Here is a 22,916-nt window from a genome sequence, read left to right as displayed (position 1 = left end):
CTGCCCCCCCCAGTGCTCCCAATATTGCTCCCTGACCCCCCCAGTACTCCCAGTTTGGCTTCTTGCTTCCCCCCGCTCCTTCCAATTCCACCCCAGTGCTCCTGTTTCCACTCCTGTGCTCCCAGTTTGGCTCCAGTGCTCCCAGTGTCACTCCCCAGCTCCCTCCCATTTCTCTCCTAGTCCTCCCAGTGTCCCACCAGTGCTCCCAGTGTTCCCAGTATAGCCCCCTGCCCACCCCAGTGCTCCCAATTTGGCTGCTTGACCCCTCCAGTACTCCCAGTTTGGCTTCTTGCTTCCCCCCGCTCCTCCCAATTCCACCCCAGTGCTCCCATTTCCACTCCTGTGCTCTCAGTTTGGCTCCAGTGCTCCCAGTGCCACTCCCCAGTTCCCTCCCATTTCTGTCCTAGTCCTCCCAGTGTCCCACCAGTGCTCCCAGTGTGGCTCCCAGACCCCTCAGTGCTCCCAGTGTCCCCCAGTGCTCTCAGTGCCGCTCCCTGGCCCCCCCAGTGGTCCATTTTGGCCCCTGTGCTCTGACTTTGGCCTTAGTGCTCTTCCCAGTACCATTCCAGTGCTTCCAGTTTGGCTTCTTGCTTCCCCCTGCTCCTTCCAATTCCACCCCAGTGCTCCCCTTTCCACTCCTGTGCTCCCAGTTTGGCTCCAGTGCTCCCAGTGTCACTCCCCAGCTCCCTCCCATTTCTCTCCTAGTCCTCCCAGTGTCCCACCAGTGCTCCCAGTGTCAGTCCCCAGCTCCCTTCCATTTCTGTCCTAGTTCTCCCAGTGTTCCCCCAGTAGTTTCAGTGCAGCTTCCGGCCTTGTCCCCATTGCTCCCAGTTTGGCCCTAGTGCTCCTCCCAGTGCCATCCCAGTGCTCCCAGTTTGGCACTAGTGCTCCTCCCCGTGCCATCCCAGTTTTCCCAGTTTTGCCCTAGTGCTCCTCCCAGTGCCATCCCAGTGCTCCCAGTTTGGCCCTAGTGGTCTCTCCAGTGCCATCCCAGTTTTCCCAGTTTGGCCCTAGTGCCCTCCCAGTGCCATCCCAGTGCTCCCAGTCTGGCTTTGTGTGGTATGTACAGGGTGTGGGGGTGGGTGTGGGTTTTTGGGCTCAAAGTTCAAGGGTCAGTTGGGGTGGGGGATGTGCTCCCCCACCACCCCACCAGAGCTCCAACCCCTTCTCCACCACATCCCCCCTCCAGTGATTTGCTCCCTCCACTCATCCCCCTCCCACTCATTGTTGGGGGGGTGGTCCCTGCAGGTGACGTGTCGGTGGGATCGCAGGAATGTCCCGCCATGGCCAACGTTGAGCAGTGCTGGCAGGGCAGTAACCCCCCCCCCCCACCCGGCCGTTGGCAGCATGGCACACAGCGGGCGAGGGGCTCATCCTAAGGAACTCACCCCACCCCCTCTTCCCCCCGCCCCAGACCCGTGGTTTGGGGTGGGGGTGGGGATCGAGGGGCTTGGAGACCCCCGAGGACCACCCAGTGGGTGGGGATCACCCTCCCAAGGGAGGGGATCGACTGCCATGGGGATCGGGAATGGCATCGGAGCATTGGGACCATCTCGGAGTGCACAACCACCCCCTCCCGGTGGTCCCCAACAGCAGGGAGACCCCCAAAACCAAACTAGGGGGGGGCATGGAGCCACCTGCCCTCCCCCAGCATGGGGGGTGATGGCCAGGGCTTGACCCCCAACCCATTTCCTGGAAGGATGAGGTGTGCCTCCGACTTTTGCTTTCACTTTTCAAGGAGTTTCCGAGAAAGAAGGGAATAAAACGCAGAAATGAGGTAATTTGTGGGGGGTGGGGTGGGGTGAGGGCAGTGGGAGTGGTATAAAAGCCAAGGCCGAGGAGGTGGGAGCGTCATGAGGAAGACGGCGGCGAGGAAGGTCACAGCTGACCAGGTAAGTGCCGTGGCAGCGCTGCCAGCTCCGCTTCTGCCCCTTCGTGGTGATGCGGCTGCTGCCCCCCACATCCAGCTGTCGGAGCCCAGAAGTGCCCCAAAGGGCTTTTTTCTGAGCCCAAAAGCTCCCTATATCTGTGTTTTTGAACCCAAAACCTCCCTAAATCACTTTTTCTGAGCCCAAAAGCTCCCTGAATCGGTGGTCCGGAGCTGAAAAGTTCCCAAACGACTGGTTTGGACCCAAAAAAACCTCCTTAAATTGTTTTTTCTGAGCCCCAAAATTCCCTAAATCGGTCTTTCTGAGCCCCGAAGCTCCCTACATCACTTTTTCTGTGCCCCAAAGCTCCCTGAATTGGTGTTTCTGAGCCCCAAAGCTCCCTAAATGGGTGTTTCTGGGAGAAAAAGTTCCCCAAATTGCTGTTTCTGAGCCTAAAAGATCCCTCAGTTCCTGGTTTTGACCCCAAAAACTCCCTAAATTGCTGTTTCTGAGCCCAAAAGCTCCCTAAATTGGTGTTTTTGAACCCAAAATCTCTCTAAATGAATTGTTCTGAGCCAAATAGCTCCCTAAAACACTTTTTTCTGAGCCCAAAACCTCCCTGAATCGGTGTTTCAGAGCCCCAAAGCTCCCTAAATGGATGTTTCTGAGCTGAAAAGTTCCCCAGTTGCTGTTTTTGAGCACAAAAGCTCTGTAATTTATTTTTTTTGAGCTCCAAATCTCCCTAAGTGCTATTTCTGAGCCCAAAAGCTCCCTAAATAATTTTTTCTTGAGCCCCAAAGCTTCCTGAATTGGTGTTTCTGAGCTAAAAAGTTCCCCAAATTGCTATTTCTGAGCCCCAAAGCTCCCTCAGTTCCTGGTTTTGACCCCAAAGACTCCCTACGTCGCTGTTTCTGAGCCCCAAAGCTCCCTAAATAGGTGTTACGGAGCCTAAAAATCCTGAAATTGCTGTCGCTGGACACAAAACCTGAAATTGTTTCTGAGCCTGAAAGCTCCCAAAACGGGTGTTTCTGAGCCCAAAAGCTCTTCAAATCGCTGTTTCTGAGCCCGCGAGCTATCTGGATTGCAGTTTCTAATTGCCAAAGTTCCCTAAATTTTAATTTCTCAGCCCCGATGTTGCCTAAATCGGAGTTTCTGAGCTGAAAAGTTCCCCTAATTGCTTTTACTGACCCCAAAAGCCACCTAAATAATTTTTTTTTGAGACACAAAGCTCCTTAAACAGGTATTTCTGAGCTGAAAAGTTCCCCAAATTGCTGTTTTTGAGACCAAAAGTTCCCCAAGTAATTTTTTCTGAGCCCCAGGGCTCCCGAAATCGGTGTTTCTGAGCCCCAGAGTTCCCCAAATTGCTCTTTTTGAGCCCCAAAGCTCCATAAATCATTTTTTTGAGGCCCAAAGCTCCGTAGATCATTTTTTTGTGCCCCACATCTCCCCAAATTGCTTTTTCTTAGCCCCCAAATTCCCCAAATTGCTCTTTTTGAGCCCCAAAGCTCCATAAATAATCTTTTTGAGCCCCAAAGTTCCCCAATTGCTCTTTTTGAGCCCCAAAGCTCCATAAATATTTTTTTTGAGCCCCACATCTCCCCAAATTGCTGTTTCTGAGCCCCAAAGTTCCCCAAATTGCTGTTTCTGAGCCCCAAAATTCCCCAAATTGCTATTTTTGAGCCCCAGAGCTCCGTAGATCACTTTTTTTGAGCCCCACATCTCCCTAGGTCGGAGTTTCGGCACCCCGAAGCTCCCTGGATCGCCACCTCCATCCTCTTTTTCCGTCAGGCTCTGGGATTTTGGTTTTCCTGTTCTCTCCCCGCCGTCATCCCCCCAGGTCGGTGCGGCCGGGATGGAGCCCATCCCCCGGGATGGAGGAACCGAGGAGCTTCCCTCGCCACCCCCACCCAGCCAGGGGGGTGAAAGCAGCCCCTCGGCCGGGGACGAAGGCGACGGCGATGCTGGGATGGACCCAATGGCATCTGATGGCCAAAGCTCTGCTCCCGAGGGATGTGAGGACGTCGGGACGGTCCCGGAGGAGGTGGCAGGGGACCAGGAATACGATGGTGACAACACCTGGGAGATGATCCACAGTGATTCAGGTTATTATATCCAGGGATGGATCCTGATGGGATCAGGGCAGGGAAATGAGGGGGGGTGGGGGAACTCACACCCCCTTCCGCGTCATGACGCTTCATTTTCAGAGTCATCGGTAGAGGAAGCATCCATGGCGGAAGAGGGAGACTATGACTATGGGCAGGATGCGGCCACCGAATCCCTCGGTGGAGACGAGGTGGGCGCTCGGGATGCCTCAGGAGCTTGAAACCGGTGTGGGGTTGTTGATTTTTGGTGGGTTTTTTTGTTTTTTTCTTCTGGCCCCCCCAAAAAGATGGAATTCTGGTTTTCCTGGCTGGGTGCCAGGTGGCCTTGTGTTGGGTTTGTGCACGTTAGCGGAGGGGAGGAAATGCCAGAAGCAGCTTTAGGGCGAGATAAAAACCTTGTGTTTACTGAGAAGGTCAAGCGAGAGCGGATAGAAACAAAGCGGGGAGGAAATCGCCCCCCACCTCCCATGGGGTGGGGGAGGGAAAGGAGATCCCCCGTGCAAAAACACACACACAAATTCCCTGTGCACACACATGCCTGGACAGCTTTCTCCATTTTTTTCCCCCATAAAATGGAATTTTTTTCCTTCGAATTGACGTCTCCTGTGGAGGATCGGGTCTGACCAGGGATGGAGCTCGCTGTCCCCATGGCAGCTGGCAGCGTGTCGGCTCGCGGCCAAAAACGGGTGATGGGAGGAAGCTTGAGGTTTCACTCAAACACGTGCAAGATGTGGTATCCCCATCCCCCCACCCCTGAGTCAAGGTTATTAAGTTGGGGGAGGGGGAACAACTTGGCGGGGGGAGGGGAACCCAAGTGACCAAAGTCACGCTCTACCTGACGTCAACGTGGGGTGGGGGTGGACCCCAAGTGAGCAAAGTCCTGCTCTATCCAACATCATTCTCCATCATAAAAATAAAAACATCAGGGGACCTGGTCCCTCCCCCACACTTCAGGAGGTTGGCGAGTGATTTCTGCCGTCTTTTGTTTTCATCCCCTCTTGCTGGGGCCTGACTTGGCAAACAGAGTTTTTTTATCTCGTCCTAAAGCTGCTTCTGCGTTTCCTCCCCTCCCACAGTGCCGCCGTTGAAGTCCAGGACTCCAGCCAAAGACCCAGAGGGTCAACGGTGGCTGGAGAGCAGCCACCTGGCGCTTGGCCAATAAACCTGACTGGGGGAGGGCGGGAGTGGTGGAATATTTGGCCACCGCTGGGTTAGAGGTGCAGGGGAGGTATCTCTGGGGGCTTGGCATTGCCAAAGTGGTCCCACGCTGGTCGGGTTGTGGTCTTGAAGCAGTTGTACCCCTGGTTGTGGCTGCACCGTGCACCGAGGTGACTCCAACGTTCCTCCAAATGCTCTCGTGACTGCCAGTGACTCCGTTCTCCTCCTCAGGCTCCTGCGGTCCCACCATGGGATGAGAACCAGCTCCAGCACATCCCCGTGCACCACTACGTGGTGGTGGAGGAGGAGAGTTACCAGAACACCAGCGTCCATCCAAAGGGAGCGTTGGGGCAGGAGGAGAAGCATCTCGGGAAACTGGTGAGTCCACTGCGGCTTTCAAAGCTCATGGCCAAAGCTCTTGGAGGACAAGGGTTGAGTTTTCCATGCCATGACAGTGTCGTTGGCTTTGATTTTGGAGCTCAACACCCTATAAATGGTAGGGGCAGAAGAAGACCCAGCACAGCCCTTTGTCTCTCTGGTCTTTTGAGCTCTCAGCTTTTGAACTTGATTTTTTTCCCCTTCAACTCTTCCCGTTGTTCTTTTCTCCAGGAGAAGGTCCCAGGTCACGTGAAGAGGGTGGAGATGACAAACCAGGGGAACTTCAACCCTGCAGGTGCTGGTGATGACATTGCCTCGGTGACATTGTCTTCTCTGATGATAAATCGGGTGCTGAGTCACGTCGGTATTGGGTCTGGGTGACAAGAGCTGGTTGCAAGGTAGAAGCTCTTGGTGATGCCACACCCCAAAGCCTTCTGGGCTTCCCCCGGGATCTGCTCAGGGAGGAGGACAAGAACGGCCATGCCAGTGGCTGCCCATCCCTGTGGCTGTGCCTGAGTGCTGGTGGAGATTGGGGGGACAGGGAAGACCTCACTCTTAGAGTAGGTTGGGGTTCCTTTCCCAAGAAGACCATGACCACGCTACCAGGAGCACCCCACCTCTTCCCTGGTAATTCTGGGTTCTACCTTTCCTTGGCTTGCCACCGTCTTTGGAGGCATTAATTGATTCTTTGTCCTCAGTTGCAGGAGACCAGGAGATCAGAAGCAGCCCAGGATCTTCCACCAGGTTTGTTGCATGGAGGGACGTCATCACTGAAGGCTTTGAGGTTGGATCTGGAGGGCTGGAGGTCCAGCAGCTCCCCAGGGGAAGGGGTTGTGGGTGGAAGGAGATGCAGTTTGGGCATCATTAGGTTCCCTTTGCCCCCTCCACCATCCCTCTTGTGGTCAGCACAGAGAAACCCCCGGGATGTCTTTCCGCATCCTCTTCCCCCACCCAAGTGGTCGGTGCTTGCTCCGAGGCAACCAGGTCTTTCTGAAATACTGTGGAGTAACCAAGAGGTCTTCAGCAGGGGAGGCGATGAAGATGCGGGGGACGCACAACCTTCGGGGATGTTGGTCAAGAGCCAACCACAGTGGTTGTGAGTGATGGGGCACGGGAAGGGGGGGAAGGGGGATGAAATCGAGGAGGACGCAGCGGGGACCCACCACCTCTGTTCCAATAGCTGCCAGCCCAGCCCGTATCTGTTCAGTGGACCTAGACCACCGCAAGACACCATGACCCTGGAGTTTGTCGCTGTGCTGGCAGCTCACTATGACTTTGACTCAACATTGAAGATCTGTGTCCTCTTATACAAACAGCCCAATGTCTGCGTAGAGTTTGCCACAATGGTCAAAAGGTAAAAAAAAAACCCCACCCCACCCCAATGGTTGAAATTATGCTCGGGAGGTGTTTCAGCTCCGGGCTGAGGGACCTTGTTACAGGTTCCTACAGAGGTTGGAGGTGAACCCCCAGGTGGAGACACCCCGATGGAGTTGTAGCACTTAGTGGTGGCTCCTCCAACCTCCTGACCACTCACGTGTCGCGACGGAGGGAAGACACAGTCACTCAATATGAGTGATCAGCAGACTTCGTTTATTGTACCTTACAGTCACCTTTTATGCCTTCTTATAATTAGCTCATACATATTACAAAAGTTAAGCTCATTATTGGTTAGTTGCCTAAATACCAAGCCCGCCCCTAGTTTCTCTTCTGTAGTTTTCTGTTCCCACCTGCAACATTCTTTTCCCACCAAAATCTTCCTGTTACTGTGTAACAAGGACAGCCAAAGACAGTGTATTTTGCTTTACTTCAGATAAGCTGAGAGCGATGTGCATTTTTGTCCAGCCAGCTGGACTATGTCTATGTGACCCTTTTCAGCTAGCCAGTTATTCACACTCACGGAGCCGCCGTTTTGGCTGGGGCCAGGCTCCTTCAGCCCCATGTGAGGATCTGAGCTGGGCTGTTTGGTTTAATTAGTCCTCTGGCTGATGAACCCAGCTGTGGATTTCTCCCTGATGTTTCCAAGGTCAACGATGCCTTGTCAGATGAGTCAAATCTTGACCGTAGGTTTGAGGTTGACCATCAGGATCAACCTGAGGCCAACAATCTCCTTCTCGTTCTCTTCTAGAGGGAACAGAGGGATCATGGGCAGACAGTTGGTTGGGGGATGACCATCAAGGTCAACCTCTGAGGTCAATGAGCTCCTTCTCGTTCTCTTCTAGAGGAAGCATAGGGATTATGGGCAGACCATTGGTTGGGGGCTGACCATCAAGGTCAACCTCTGAGGCCAATGACCTCCTTCTTGTTCTCTTCTAGAAGGAACAGAGGGATCATGGGCAGACAGTTGGTTGGGGGATGACCATCAAGGTCAACCTGAGGCCAACGACCTCCTTCTCATTCTCTTCTAGAAGGAACAGAGGGATCATGGGCAGACCATTGGTTGGGGGCTGACCATCAAGGTCAACCTGAGGCCAACGAGCTCCTTCTCGTTCTCTTCTAGAAAGACCAGAGTGATCACGGGCAGTGCTACGATCCCCCTTTCTGACCTGCAAGAAGTCATCTTTTATAAATACGGCCTCGTGAACACCTTCCAAGGAGACAGGCCCTGTGTGTTAGAGCAGATTTCTGCAGACAACTTGAACGTGCCAGAGACCTTCAAGCACAGAAATACTTCTTTATATCGTGTCTTGAATGTACCCAAAACTGAGATCAAAGCCGACAGTAAGTGCTGCTACTCACCCCCAAAGTCATGACCAGACGTGATGGTGATGGCGGTAGCCTACGTCTAAGCCTGGTTTATTAATCGTAATTTATTTAATCTCACCGGGAAACTTCATGCTTTAGTGTTTAAGTGTGGAATTTTTTTTGCTGGAATTGGTTTATTACGGGAGGTTTCAAGCTGCAGGTGGATGAGCTGCTCATGCAAATAAGGTTTTTTTTCCCCTCACAATAAAACTCACAGCTGGCACCCAAGTCAAATCCCATCTGGAAAATGGGTGGCACCTCTTGGGCTGGAGAAATGTGTGGATCTTTTTGTGCTTTTGGAGCTCAGCTGAGCTTGGTGTCTACGACATTTTGTTCCCAAACTCTTCCTTCTTTCCCCAGAAACATGGACTATTTTTGAACACATTGAATGCCATTTCCCCACCATCAGGACCCACAGATTAAAACTGCCCGGAAAATCGTCCAGGTGGAAGTTGCAGATGGAACACCTGGAGCAGAGTTTCACTGTTCACACGATCTCCTGGAATTTCCTTGAGAATATGGAGAGGAAACTGGATAGGTACGAGGAAAGCAGCCATGTCCGTCTTTGGGATGCCGAGAAAGAAGAAGTTTTTGGGACCTTCATTCTGGATATGGAACTGGTAAGCATCCACCAAAACCCCCGGGGAGCTGGCTAAGTGGTGACCCTCATCTTGGGGGACAGTTTGTACGTTGGAGTGGGGAAGCTAAGACCCTTGTCCTGCCTGGCATATTTAGCACGTAGGACCTTCCTGGATGGTTTTGTGGCACCGGGAATAAATAATTTCTCTCTAGGGAGGTGCCATGCAAGGTGCCCCCAGACAGCAGCATCTTCCACCTCCCATCCTTCTCCCAGGACCAGGGGAGAGAATGAGTTGAAAGAAACTTTCAAAGCTCATCTAGTCCAACCCCTTGCCATGGGCAGGGATGTCTTCCACTAGATCAGGTTGCTCAAAGCCCCACCCAACTTGACCTTGAACACTGCCAGGGGTGGGGAAGATGTCCTTGTCCACAGCAGAGATGGTCCTTGAAGGTCCCTTCCAACCTTAACCCAACCCAACCCATTCTATGACCTTCCAGTAGATCAGAGAAAAAAGTATCTTGTCCAGCCTGGTGAGATGCCCTCTCCTTCTTCTTCTTGTCCAGGTGAAAAACAGTATCAGAAACTTCACACAAAGAATCATCAAAATGAAGGACCCTAAACTTCTTAGGCTCCTGTTTGCCTTTCACACCTTGTTTCGCTGTAAGTTCTCCCTCAGCCAGCAGCTCATCGACATGGCTGGAAAGCACCTTGAGGTTATGGACTACAACCAAAACGTATATGAAGATCTGAGAGGGAAAAGGTAATTTATATTTGTCAACCCACTTGCTCAGAGCAATGACACCTTCAAAGGTTTGAGTCTCAGGTCAGTTGTCCCCATGTGTCACTTTGGGTGCCACGTGCTATCCCAAGGAGTCTTTGAGGGTATGCAAACCATGGTTGGTGGCTTCCAGCCTGGTGAGTCCCTGTTGGGTACCCTGGGCACCTTGAAGATCGTTCAGTGTCTCTGATATTGGTTGGCCTGTGGAACCATCTCAGTCTGAGCTCTTTCCAGGTAACTGCCTGCAGGAAGGATGGATCCTGCAGCGTGTTGTGGGAGAAGACCCCATCCCATGTTGGCACATGTCTCCCACTGGCATCCCAGAGGTTGGTTATAGGAAGTTTGACTTTTTTGGACTCTTTTTGCAGCAAATACTTTCCAGCTTTGAAGGACATGTGTCTCAGGACCACTAACAGCACGTTGTGGATCTGGTTGGTCCCGCTGCTCTATGCGATCAACGAGAAGATGGAGGACTCCTTTCTGTGTGAACTTCCTTCAGAAGCCTTCAAGCAGCTGAGGAGGAGTGAAGACAAGCAAAGGTGAGTCTGAAAAGCTGAGGTAGGATCTGGATAATGAACTGTCCGGCTCTTCAAAGCGCTTTTCGTTCCTTCTGCTTGGTGTCTACTCAAGGAGCTGCCCCTTCTCCTTGGTGTGCTGTGTCCCCTGTCCTGGCGGGTATTGAAGGAACATTGGTGGGACCTCAAGGGGAGGATGGAGCCAGACGACATGCGGTCTTATCCAGACAGCTGAATGGGAATAGTCCTGGGGGAGAGAATGAGTTGAAAGAGACTTTCAAAGCTCATCTAGTCCAACCCCTTGCCATGGGCAGAGATGTCTTCCACTAGATCAGGTTGCTCAAAGCTCCACCCAACTTGACCTTGAACACTGCCAGGGATGGGGAAGATGTCCTTGTCCACAGTAGAGATGGTCCTTGAAGGTCCCTTCCAACCCTAACCCAACCCAACCCAACCCATTCTATGACCTTCCAGTAGATCAGGTTGCCCAAAGCCTTGTCCAACCCAAACTTGAACACTTCCAATGATGGGGCACCCACAGTGCCTCCAGGCAACCTGTTCTGGTGTCTCCCTATCCTCATTGCGCAACGTTTCTTCCTTAAGTCTGATCTAAATCCACCTTCTTTCAGTCTAAAGCCATTGCCCTGGCCCAGGTGCAGGACCTCGCACTTAGCCTTGTTGAACTTCATGAGGTTGGCACGGGCTCACTCCTCCAGCCTGTCAAGGTCACTTGAACCCTCAGTTTTGTCCTAATGTTCTCAAAGTGGTTGAATTTCCAAAAATTCCTGCTTTTCCATGTAGTCACTCACTGTCAGGCTCCATCTCCTCCTTCTAACCCCCAGTTGCCCTGGCTGTTGGTCACCACTGTGTCTACTGGTCATCTCAAACACCACCAATGTACTTCCTGGTCCTCCAAAGTTCATCTGATGTTCTTGACCTGCTTTCCTAGGGAAGTCCTCAAGATGATACAGGCTCACAAGACCTTGATCGGAAGATGTGATCTGCTAGCAAAGCAGGTGGTGGAGATGTTGGCCCTGAAGAACTTTTCCAGGGACCCTCTGCCTGACATTCAGCTTTCACTGCAGCTCCTCTTGGAGACCTTGAACGAGCACATCATGAGTGCCCGTGAAGCCTCATTGCAAGTCTCTGTAAGCACAAACTGGCTGGTGGAAGGCCTTCTTCTGCTCTGCAGGGAGTGGTGGGTCTGTTTAAAAGTGGGTCAGCACTTGTCCGTGGTTCCTACAGAGATTTTCAGCAGGGCTGAAGGACTTAATTGTAGAAACTTGGGGTTAGAGCTGAATCCTGTGACCAGACAAAAGGAAATCCCTTTAATCTCACCAGGAAACTTCACGCTTTAGTGCTTAAGTGTGGAAGCTCCTCAGCTGCAGGAGCAGAAGCCTTCTTAATGCTTCTCCTCAATGTCTTTCTGTCCTCTGTTTCAGGAAGATGATTGGAACGTGGCTTTGAAATGCATCATCACCAGGATGGACTCCTGGTTAAAGAACTTGTGAGTCGAACCTCCTTGAGAGGGGCAGGTGCTGCACCATTTCCATAAAGGGTCTGGGGAGGGATGGATGGAGCCCCATCTGGGCAGAAAGAGGGTGGCTGATGTGGTTTGCCCATTGCTTTTTTGACATCTTTAACCCCATGGCTGGAGAGCGTGGACGCCCACAAGGGTCACATCCTATGAATCTGCCTGCGCATCCCAGCTGCAGAGAGTGTCTGTGGTCAGGCAGCAACTGTGAAAGGAGCTGCAAGAAGTGTTTTGGTTCTTTCCTGTGCCCACAGTTGCCCGCAGGGGTCTTCAAAGCAATGCCTGAAGCCTGTGGATGACCACGAGGTCTTGCGTTGTCTGAATTTGGTGTACCTCTCGCTGAACAAGTTCTTGGGCATGCCGGAATTGGTGCCGTTCAGCTCCATGAAGTTAATGCTGCAGATACTGGGGTTGTTTGCTGACAAAGAGCATTTACTGCAAGTGAACCAGGTGAGAACAAGGTCTGCAGCTTCTGTCAGGAGGGCTTGGCCTCCTGCTTATAGCTGAGGAGAGCCCAGAGCTTCTGGCTCATGCTTCTGTTCTTTAATTTCTCAAGGAATTCCAGCAACTTTCTTCGGTGGAAAGTTTTGCAGAGTTTTCACTTGTAATTGCACCGTGGCTTGAGAAATACTTTCATAGGGTACCCACGGATGAGAAATCCTTCCTGAAGAACATGGGGGTGAGTGATGAGACCCAGAGACTGACGTGAGCCACAACCCTTGGTAGATCTGGGTGTTCCTCCGGGTCAGCTGATGGGTTTGGCTCTTCCTCCGTAGACGTGGCAGCAACTGCTTTCGCTGAAGATTGTCACTGTGCAGTGGACTGGTTGGTGGCGGGGCTTGATTCACACCATGTTTAAGGAATGGATGAAGAAGGTGAGTCATGGAGATCCTCCAGCTGGCTGGGGAGGATGCTCCTGGTCTTTGCCATGTTCAGTTTTGCCTCGGTCACCGAACTTGAGCAGGTTGGTGAGGACCCAGAAAGCAGCTTCCTCTTAAACATTTCCTTGCTGTAGATTAGTGACAAACACCTCATAGACTTCTGCTTGGCCTTCCTGAAAGTGGGAAACAATGTTGATGTAGAGTTGGAGAACTGCTTTATGAATCGTGTCATCCAGTGCATCGGAGACCTCGACAAAATTGAGGTAGGAGAGCTGCCACTCCTCCTTGGGCTGCTGGAGGCCTCTACACTCCACTTCACCAACTCTTACTGGTTGTGCTGGGTTAAGAGAGCAGGGAAAGGTCTTTCTGAAAGAGCCATAAGTCCACAAAGTCCCTAAAGAGGAGAAATTTCTCATCTTTCCAGGAATCCAAGCTCAACTCCATGATATCTGTGTTCCTCAAGATGAGAAACCCAGCTGTTAAGAGGCTGCTTTCTGTTCTCATTGAGAAAATGTGTTCGCCAATGAAGAGCCTGGAAAGTGTCAACAGGTTTGATGGGAGCACTGGCCCCGTTCTTGCAAACCTGCTCAACAGTCTCGGGATCTGCCATCTCATTTCCACTGCCCGTGAGTGTCCCCTGAGTGGTTTTCTTGGGAGAAGCTCCTGGTTTGTAAGTGAGCTAGGTGGGAAGACCAGGTCTTTTAGCAGGGACCTTCCAATTTTGTTGACAACACAAAATGGGAGCGGGGGGAAAAATAATCTCCCACACTAGAGAAACGGAGTTTCATGTTTCATTCCAGGAATGGGGAAACATCTTGATTTCTTTATCCCATCACAACGCTGCTTTGTTGCGTGCTCAGTGAGTGTGGGGATGGATGTCAAGGGGGATGACGTGATGCAGCCAGAGCATGTCCATGCAGAGAGAGTCAAACATTAGAAGGAGACAGAGGTGGTAGCATCACCATGCTTAAAGGGTTTCTGTTGGACAAATCCTGGTCTGAGGCCAGTGTTGGCCCTTCTGTGATCAGGAGATGGAGGAGAGGGCAACTTCTGGCTGTTGCTCCCTGCTATGACTTCTGGCACCATCAAAAACACTCTGGGCTTGTTGTCTCAATAGCTGCCCTTCCCTGTAGTAGCTGTTGGCTGTGGTGGGTTTGTCCCTTCACCTCCCCTTGGCCAGAACAAAGCTGCACAGCATCTTCTTCTGTGTCCCAGTCCCTCTTGGAAGCCCTTCATGTCCACTGGAGCTGCCTGTCCAGCCTCAGATGCCCAATCTCCTAGGTGGTCCCCATGGTTTGTTTCAGGCTGGGGGAGCTACATGGGTTTCCCAAAGGAAATCTGGGTTCTTCCCAAGGTGCTGGTTTTGATGGTTGAGCTAGAAAGCAATCTTGCATCTGGCCTCCACACCGGTGATGTGATGGACCTCTGCAAACTGGGAGCTGATGGGTCTTCCTGAGGATCTGGCTTCAAAGGAAATACAGGAGGGAAACCACTGGCTGTCTTTCACCAGGCTTTATTTATGTTCCAGGAGACTTGAGCCACAAGTATCAACTTCAGCTCAGCAGCGACGCGCAAGCCCTCCTTTTCCAGGTGAACCAACTCCTCACCTTCGTGGGACATCACCTTCTCTTGGGAGACATTCCCTTCAGTATCCTCCGCAACATCTTAGAGCATGAGGAGCAGTTTAGGAAGCTACTGTGCACCTGTGGTAAGTTCGCAGTTTCCAACTTGAGTGTGTTTTCATAGCGATGTGGCCAACGGGAAATCGATCTGCTGGGTAACGGTCTAAAATGCAAAGAAAACTGAAAATTACCTGCAATGGAAATCTGAAAATCAGAAGTAAAACGTAGTAGTTGGGGAGATTTTAAGCACTTTGAGAGGAGGAAGGAGTGAAAACGTTGGGTTGTTGGGTTTTATTTTTAATGCAGTTAAAGTTTTGGGGTGTTAGTGGAATTTATTTCAAGGATTGTGGTGGTGTAGCTTCCTGCATGCCTTGCCTTCAAGACCATTGTGAAGTCCATCTCTGTTCTATCAAAACCCAGAGGGAAGAATTCCTCCAATTCTGCTCTGAGAGTAAACTGAAATACTAATTTTGTGGTTGGTTTTTTTTTGGTTTTTTGTTTGGGTTTTTTTTTTTTTTTTTGGCAGGGGTTATGTTTTGTGCAGCTTTTTTTTCTTACCAAGAGGTTCTCCTTCATGTCTGGGGTCTTTTCTTTTTTTTTCCGCTCCAGATTCCTCTTTCTCTTGCTGTATAACAAAAGTGTTGGAGGTCAGGAAGCAGGAGTATGAGCAACTGGAACAGCAGAAGCAGCAAAGATGCTCCTTTCTCCAGCTGTGCTGTAGTATAGAAGGCGTAGTAAAAGGTACTGCTGAGGTTAACGGAGCTCCTTCCGTGGTTGATGAGTGGGGAGATGTCTCCAAAACCATAGAATCTCCCAGTGGGTGGGAAGGGAATGCAATCATGGGACCCGTTGACTTCAGGGCTCATCTGTGTTGGTGGAGAGAGATGTGACTTGAGCTCCTTCTTGTTGTTCCTACCTGGTTTAGTGGATAGAAGCACCGTGGAGAAAAGCGTCAGGGACAGTGAAAGTTTCAAGGATCAGATGGCGGTGAAGAAGTTCTCCATTGACGGCAAGAGCGAAACAGAATCACACGTCCTTGGCGATTATAGCGACATGATGCAAAAACTTCATGTTGTGGAGAGAAGCCAATGTTTCCGTAGGCTGTGGAAGATGAGAGCAGAGCAGAGCAAAGCCACAGGACCTGAAGATCGAGTTTTCTCCATAGAAGATGTTCAAGAAAAAATTTATAAGCCAGCTATCGCTGATTTTCAGAAAACCTACCTGTCCCTCAAAGACTTCTCCATCACCCTTGGGACCCTGCAAAGCCAGTTTGAGAAGCTGCTGGAACACAGGGATCAGCTCCTGGAGGAGTTCAAAATCATGGAGGACAGTGAAGGGCCAAGGCATGGAAAAGCTTACTGGATCACCGGTGCGGTGGAGAGGATTGAAAACTACCTGACCCTCTCCAAAGTGGTGAACACTGCCAAGATCATCGATGCTTTGAGACAGATGCTTCAGCTGGAGGGGGATTTCCAGATTCTCAGTGACCTGACGAAATATGTACGTAGGAGATGCGTTGGGCATCTGTGTTGGCTGCTCTTGGGAAAATCCATGTAGGCAGATCCATGTGGTAGCTTGTAATTAAATCCTATCAGATGTGGTTCCTTCCTCCTGGATTTGACTGGAACGGTAGGCTGAAGGAATTACTTCCAGCTGCCTCATGGAGGCCCACAGGGATGAATTAAAGAGCAGACTTGAGTCTGAGGCCAAGATCTCATCTGGTTTGGGGAGGATGAGGTAGAACCCAGCTGCTTTCCTTCTCTTCCCAACAGACACACGTTTTTTGTTTATTTATATATATATATATATATATATTTTTTTTTTTTTTTTTTTGGGGGGGGTGGTCCAGGAAGAGCAAGAATTCCAGAAGAAGCGGCTTGATTTTATGACCCCAGACTTAATGAACGTGAAAAAAAGTTTGAGTGACATTCCCCAGGGAGTCTTGGACTTTTTGAAGGCACTTCTGGAATGTGCAAGGAAAGGTTTTACCTCCTGGATCAAGACCATAATAAAAGGTGGGCTGGAAGGGAGGAAGTCATCAGATACAACAGAGGGAGACACTTAGTCCTTGTCCCTGCATCCAACAGAGCGTTACCTGGCTCGGAGCACAGAAATCCGACTGCCTTTCTTTATTTTTTCTCCCCAGACAAGACAGAAATCCCTGTGTTTGTGGAGCTGGCATCGATTTCTGCAGGTGAAAACGACATGGATATCGACAGAGTGAGGTTCTTCCGTGATGCCATGGCTGCTTCTGCCCCCATTGTGTTGGACCTGAGTCCCACCGCTGGGTTTGACCAGTTCTTTGCAGCTCTGTCTTTCATCAAAGCAGCCATTGTGAAAGACAGCAAGCTTCCCAAGAAGCTGGTAAGTCTTTAAGTCCCGTGTCCAAAAGTCACCTGGACACTTGCTGTGAGGCTGAGTTGCTCACATGTAGGTGTCTGATGCCATGTCAGATGGTTTCCCCAGGACATCCATGTGGGCCTGGCAGGACCTGGGCAAAGGCTTTGCTCTTTTTGGAGTGCAGGCCTGGTGGAACATCTCAAATGACCTTACACACACATGTGGGCAACTGGAGGAGACCCAGCAGGTGGTGTGAATAGCAGGAAACGAGTTATGGAGTCTACGGTGTAGTTGAGGTTGGAAGGGACCTCTGGAGATTGCCTGGTCTAAATCCCCTGCTTGAAGTGGGGTCAGGGAGCAGGTAGCTCATGGCCATGTCTAATTGGGTTTTGAGCATCTCCAAAGCTGAAAGACTCCAGAACCTGCTTCAGCAGTTGATAGAAAGGCTTCATTTAACAGAATCCCTGGTGTTTGTGCTCCAGGGCTGTCACTGAGCCTTCCACTCTGCTCCCCACCACAACCAGAGCAGAGAACGAGCTTGACCACATGCCAACACTCTGGCAGGTTGGGATAGGTCCAGCTCTGGGGCTGTGTCTCCTCAGCAGGCATGGGAAACCCCATCCTCAAAAGAAATGGTCACAGAACCCCCACCTGCCTCAACTCTGGGCCATTCCAGCTGGTTATGGGGTTTCCCTTTGGTTCTTCTTTTGCAGAAAGATTCCTGTGACAACAGGGAATGGATACAGATGGTTCACGACTCTCATGGCTCCGTGGAGCGTTCTTCCATGTCTCAAGCCAGAAGCATCAACAGAAATGGGATTTTTACCATCTCGGCACCTCCAAAATTCAAGGTAAAGGGTCTCCAAGATGGTTTCTTGTCCAGCTGTATTTTCATAATGCTATGGGGAGAAAAGATCTTTCTTGAAATCAACCTCCGATGAGCGTGCCAAGTTGCCAATAGATCTCCAGGTGGGTTGCAAGTAGTGCCACCAATTTCCTCGTAAACCACGAGGATTATCAGTGGGAAACAGACTTTTCTTTCCTCCAAAGGAAGTGGTAAAAGACACGTAGAGTCCTGATGTGCAGCATCTCAACTCAAAGCTGTGTAAAAGGCCGTGTGGTGATGCTGATTGTCTTCTCTGCCTTCCAGGCTATGCTTGAGGACTGCATCTCATTGCGACTGCTGGATGACAGTGAGGAGACCACATCTCCACCAGATCAGAAGGCCAAGAAATACAGTTTGTCTCAGCTCACGGAGCTCCAGAACAAGCTTATGTTGATTGCCACCAAGGTTGAGCAGGGCAGAGAGGAGGCAAACCGTTTCTTGGAGGTAAGTCACAGCGCAGCACCAACATCTGCCTGAAAAATGGTGGCTATTGGGCTTGGGATTTTGCTGGAATTATTTCCAGGAGACTCATCCATGACCTGCAGTGCCAGCCCTTCAGGAGCAGAGGTGTTGCTCTAGGATGGTGCCCCCTTCCCAAGCTACAGGATGAGATCTGCTTCCCTCAGCATTGTTCCTCACTTGTGGTGCCCAACAGCCCATCCAAGACTTCATACTTCTCTGTGGAGGGACTATAGAATGGTTTGGGTTGTAAAGGACCTTTGAAGACCGTCTGGTCCACCCCCCAGCATCGTGGACAGGGACACCTTCCACTAGACCAGGTTGCTCAAAGGTCTCCCCTCAGCCTCCTTTTCTCTGGGCTGAACACCCCCAGTTCCCTCACCTGCTCCTTATCAGACTTGTGCTCCAGACCCTTCACCAGCTCCGTTGCCCATCTCTGGACACGCTCTAGCACCTCAGTGTCTTTCTTGCAGTGAGTGGCCCAAAACTGAACACTAGATCTGAGGTGCGGCCCCACCAGTGCCGAGCACAGGGGGGGACAATCATTGCCTTAGTCCTGCTGGTCACGCTATTCCTGATAAAAGCCAGGATGCTGTTGTCCTTCTTGGCCACCTGGGCACACTGCCAGCTCATATTCTTGTGCTAGGCACCTTGGAGCTGGGTGCAATGCTCCCTGTGGGATCTCACCAGAGCGCAGTAGAATCCCATGTGCATTCAGGTTCTTCAGGTGGTCTGGTACCTGGTCTCCTGTGACGGGAGGGACTTCACTTCCCCAGTCTCTGCTGTGGGGTTCAGGGGCTTGAGAGATGTGGGAAATGGAAAACTGAGGCAAAAGATGGAGTATCTTGGTCTCCTCCATGTTCGTTGACACCAGCTCTCCTGTCTTATTTACCAGGGAGTACGTTTTCTTTTTATAACTTCCTCTTCCGTCCAACGTACCTGTAGATGTCCTTCTTATTCTTTACTTCCCTTGCCAAACTCAGCCCCAGTTATGCCCCAGATTCCCTGATCCCATCACTACACATTCAGGCAGTAGCCCTATATTGTTCCCAGGATAAGTGTCCGTGCTTCCACTGCCCGTGCGTTTCGTTCTTATACTTTAGTTTGATCAGAAGGTTCCTGGTCTCCTGCCTTCCTTGGCTCGTTTTGTACACGTGGCAATCAAGACCTCTTGCTCTCTAAGAAAAATGTCCTTAAAGAGCTGCCAGCTCCGTTCAGCTCCTTCACCCCTGAGGGCAGTGTCCCAGGTGGTCCCGTCCACTAATTATTTAAACAACTGCAAGTTTGCTCTCCTAAAATTCAGCACACTGACTCTCCTCTTCTCCTAGCCCATATCCCTCAAGACTGAGAACCTCACCATGGCATGGTCACTGCAGCCCAGGCTGCTGCCAGTCTCAACGTCTCTAATCAGTTCCTCCATGTTGGTGACCAACAGGTCTAGTAACACATCTCTGGCCAGGCTGTTAAATGGATTGAAGAATTATCTTTGACTCTCTCTAAGAGTCTCCTGGACTGCTTACAGCTTGTTGTGATGCTTTTCAAGCAGATACCAGGGGGACTGAAGTCCCCCAGCAGGATCGGGGCCTGTAAGCACCATGCTTCTCATAGCTGAAGTAAGAAGGCTTCATGAACATGCTCCTCTTGATCAGGCATCCTCTAGTAAGCACCAACTAGGAGGTTTCCTTTCTTGGCTTGGCTGCTGATTTTTACCCAAAAGCTCCCAAACCTGTCCATTTTAGAGGAGCACGCCCTAATGCCCTTGAGACATTTCATGGGTGTTTCCCTGTAAGCCTCTAATACACTGGCCGCCCCTGTCTCTCCTCTGCTGCTTGAAGCTCCATCCTCTTCCCTAAGTCTAGTCCAAAGCTCTGTCAAATTCTGGCCCAGCGTGTTGGTGAAGACCCAGTCGTCCCAGTTGTCAGGTGTATCCCATCACTTCCCAACAGACCAGGCTTCGCAAGGCTCCACCGGGCTTCTCAAGGGTAGATCCATGATTGCAGAAGCCCAAACCTTGAGCATGGCACCAGCCATCTGGCCAAATGGTCCAGTCCCTTCATCATCTTCCCTCCCCAGTATGTCCACGTCTGTCTTGTACTGGGGAGCCTACAGCTGTACAGACCTCGGGAGGGAAGTGTGATCTGGGCCGTGTTTGGAAGCTGTTGAGGACACGCTGAATTACGTGATCCATTTCCCTGTTGTGTCTTTGGCACATTACAGATACTGGAAAGAGTTCGAACAGTTGGAAAGTTGTACCTGGAGCTTCTCAGCATTGGCAACATCCTCTTCATCGACTGGAAGGCTGACATCTACTGCAATGCCCAGCAACGCGTGAAACTATACACCGAATTTGGAATTGCTGGGATCCTTGTTCAGAGCACAAGACCCCTCCTGGAGGAGCTGGACAGTCTCTCTAAAGCAATGGAGCATTGCCTGGCAGAGTGGAAGAAGTACCTGGATACTCAAAGGAACACCTACTATCACCTCAACCTGTTCACTGCACACCAGCTCTTCTATTTATGCAGCCAGCTGGCCAGAGTCCAGAAAGGCATTCTAGAACCGCAGGTGCTCATCATGCTTTCTGTCATCAAGCACAACATCAACGAAGAAGATATCAAAAAAGCTCTGGAGGATGCGCTGATGACTCCTCAGGACTCCGTGAATACGTCACCAGGCAGTGAGGACTCGGTTACCTGGCACGACTACATCATCCGTTTCCCCCAGCTCATCAAAAGCTTGGCCGAATCAGGCTATAACGAGTCGGTGGCGAAGGCAGCTTTGCAGAGCTGCCTGTCCAACTCACCCATCACAGAGCAGATGCTCATGGATTTCGCCTTCGAGCAGGGTGACAACGATGAGTTGGTGGAAGAGCTCAGCAAGCTGTACGAGGAGACAAGAGAAACCTTCCTGCAGACCAGAAGGAAATTTAAAACCACCAGCAGCGATGCTGACCAGGTTTCCTTCAGCACCCTGGCACATGATGAGTTGGCCACCTCCTTTGAGAGTTTGCCGTCTATTTACGACAAAGTGAATCTTCTCTGGGATGCCTACTGTAAGAAATTTGCTGGCCTGGTGTCAGATAAATACATAGGCTTGGATGTTTTCGGGGAGACCCTGAAGCGCTTGGCTGCTCTAGAAAGCACACGCATCAAGAGAAGTTTACCTGTAGGCTACGAAGCGGGGAAACCGCTTCTTGTCATGTGCAAGGAAGAAGAAATGTTACCCCACATGTTATTCATCTACCGAAACACCAAGAAGGCACCTCTCCCATCGTACGATGAGGTCCTGGTGTGCACACCAGACACGGAGGAGGAAGAGGTGGAGCTGCTTGTCAGAAGAGCTCTTTCCCCAGGTTGCCAAGATGAAAAGATCTACTGCTTGCTGGGTGCTGATAAATTAGTTTATAAAGTTTCCAAACAACTTGAGTCCCACTTCTTCCGCCTGGTGCAATCTTCCAGCATCCCCAACTACAGATTCATCATCTTCTGCAACGCCAAAGCTCATAACTCCTATGTTATCACAGCCTTTGATGCCTACAAGGTGGCTTTCCCTTGCTACACCAACGCAGAAATCCAGACCTACCTGAAGATGCATCTCAAAGTGCCGAGCGGGACAGCCCCTGTTGCCCAAGCCTTTGAAGAACCCTATCAGCAGAACGTGAAGTTTGTCTTTTCGGAGCGAGCGGGAATGGGTAAGTTTTTTGGGGGAGTTTTATTCTGAGTGGTACCTCAAATCAAGGAGGCAAGGTGGTGCACTGTGCAAAATTCTGGGGAAAGATACTCCTTGTTCTGGGTTGCGTGCAAGTGTAGAAGGGTTGATTGATTCACAGTCGTCTCTTCCACTCCCTAGGGAAATCTCTCTTTGTGGACAACACCATCCAGAAGGTCCGCGCCCAGCTAGGTGGCACGCTACCACTGTGTAAAACCATTAGGCTGATGGAGTCTGAGATTGATTTCCAGTTCTTTGTGGAGGAACTTATTTCTGTCAAGGAATCTGTGACTGAAAATCAGCCCACCATCTTCCACATCGATGTGTTTCCAGTGGTGAGTGCCTGGATCTTAAATTGGACAAGAAGAGGTGGTCAAACACAGAAGACCCTGCATTCAGGGAGGGAGAGAAGGAGGCAAAAACCCAAATCCAACCCAATCGGAGCAGCAAGCGCATTTGGGCAGGCTTCTACACCGATTTTAATTTGGTTTTATTTCGCCCTGCCAGGTATCGAAGGGTCTCTACCGGCTGCTGATTGATCTGTGCATCCTGCGGCACATCCAGAGTCCTGATGGCTTGGTCTGGAAGTGCAAGCCATCTCATCTTTACTTGATCGAGTACCTGGAAAAAGGAAGAGGTGTTAGCAGTACGAGGAAGCAAGAGGTATTTGGGGGTCCTGCGCTCGGGCTGGGCGAACCGTTAATGTTGAGCATAAGCACACCTGCCAAACTCCTGATATCTCTGATATCTGATTAAAAAGCTGATATCTCCACCGGAGCGATGCATTATTTTAGAATCTCTCTCCAGTGGGGCAACGTCTCACCAAAATAGGAGCAACCAGGCCAAAAATGTCTCTGCTCAAAGTGAAATATCAGGCCCTGCACTGAGTTTTGTGGGGAAGAGGGAGCCTTTTCATCCCAATTTTTCTGTAACTTGAACCTCATAGACGCTTTTAAAGCCAATTTGCCCCGAGCCACGCTTTAGAGTTACTGAAGGTGAAACACACCACAGATTCACTCGTGGCTGAGCATCAATCTGTGGTTCCTCACCATACCTTGAATACAGGCTGAGTTCAGGTTCCTCCATCTCCAAAAGGATTTAGAGGAACAGAAGAAAGCGTAGGAGAAGGTAACAAGATCACCCGACCCAAGACAGGATGCTGGGCAAGAGAGACCTTAGTGATTATAGGGATTTCAATCCACGTGAAGGCTTGGAGAAATCTTGGCATTTCTACATTTTTTCCCCAGTTTGCTGAACCATTTGTGACCAGGGGAAAATAATTAAAAAAGGGGTTTTGGTGATGTGGGGAAATAAAAAAGAGGGGGATTTTGGTGATGTGGGGAAATAAAAAAGAGGGAGGTTTTGGTG

At 50.8% G+C, this 22,916-nt stretch overlaps 1 protein-coding gene across 15 annotated transcripts in view; it reads left to right on the top strand.

Moving 5' to 3' along the window:
* Positions 1-1,746: 1,746 nt before the first annotated feature.
* LOC130145574 (E3 ubiquitin-protein ligase rnf213-alpha-like) overlaps positions 1,747-22,916 on the top strand; it is a 44,232-nt gene continuing 23,062 nt past the window's right edge. The window contains exons 1-29 of one of the 15 annotated variants that reach the window (XM_056330522.1): positions 1,747-1,892; positions 3,706-3,970; positions 4,073-4,161; positions 5,360-5,506; positions 5,738-5,801; positions 6,205-6,250; positions 6,483-6,602; positions 6,687-6,860; positions 8,004-8,224; positions 8,609-8,868; positions 9,392-9,588; positions 9,975-10,145; positions 11,071-11,269; positions 11,564-11,628; positions 11,910-12,105; positions 12,212-12,334; positions 12,432-12,530; positions 12,671-12,799; positions 12,961-13,162; positions 14,065-14,244; positions 14,768-14,899; positions 15,084-15,658; positions 16,008-16,173; positions 16,305-16,522; positions 17,212-17,349; positions 17,649-17,828; positions 20,061-21,531; positions 21,690-21,883; positions 22,056-22,211. In XM_056330522.1, coding sequence (XP_056186497.1) covers positions 1,854-1,892; positions 3,706-3,970; positions 4,073-4,161; positions 5,360-5,506; positions 5,738-5,801; positions 6,205-6,250; positions 6,483-6,602; positions 6,687-6,860; positions 8,004-8,224; positions 8,609-8,868; positions 9,392-9,588; positions 9,975-10,145; positions 11,071-11,269; positions 11,564-11,628; positions 11,910-12,105; positions 12,212-12,334; positions 12,432-12,530; positions 12,671-12,799; positions 12,961-13,162; positions 14,065-14,244; positions 14,768-14,899; positions 15,084-15,658; positions 16,008-16,173; positions 16,305-16,522; positions 17,212-17,349; positions 17,649-17,828; positions 20,061-21,531; positions 21,690-21,883; positions 22,056-22,211 — 6,216 coding nt within the window. In that variant the 5' untranslated portion in view covers positions 1,747-1,853. Of the gene's footprint in view, positions 1,893-3,595; positions 3,971-4,072; positions 4,162-5,359; positions 5,507-5,737; positions 5,802-5,838; positions 6,134-6,204; positions 6,251-6,482; positions 6,603-6,686; positions 6,861-8,003; positions 8,225-8,608; positions 8,869-9,391; positions 9,589-9,974; positions 10,146-11,070; positions 11,270-11,563; positions 11,629-11,909; positions 12,106-12,211; positions 12,335-12,431; positions 12,531-12,670; positions 12,800-12,960; positions 13,163-14,064; positions 14,245-14,767; positions 14,900-15,083; positions 15,659-16,007; positions 16,174-16,304; positions 16,523-17,211; positions 17,350-17,648; positions 17,829-20,060; positions 21,532-21,689; positions 21,884-22,055; positions 22,212-22,916 lie in introns of those variants that run through there. The other 14 variants (XM_056330517.1, XM_056330516.1, XM_056330511.1 and 11 more) reach the window with 14 other exon arrangements.

Source organism: Falco biarmicus, chromosome 3 (assembly GCF_023638135.1).
Source record: "Falco biarmicus isolate bFalBia1 chromosome 3, bFalBia1.pri, whole genome shotgun sequence".
Taxonomy (NCBI): domain Eukaryota; kingdom Metazoa; phylum Chordata; class Aves; order Falconiformes; family Falconidae; genus Falco; species Falco biarmicus.
The sequence above is the reverse complement of the archived record's forward strand: the minus strand, read 5'-3'. Positions and strand labels throughout refer to the sequence as shown.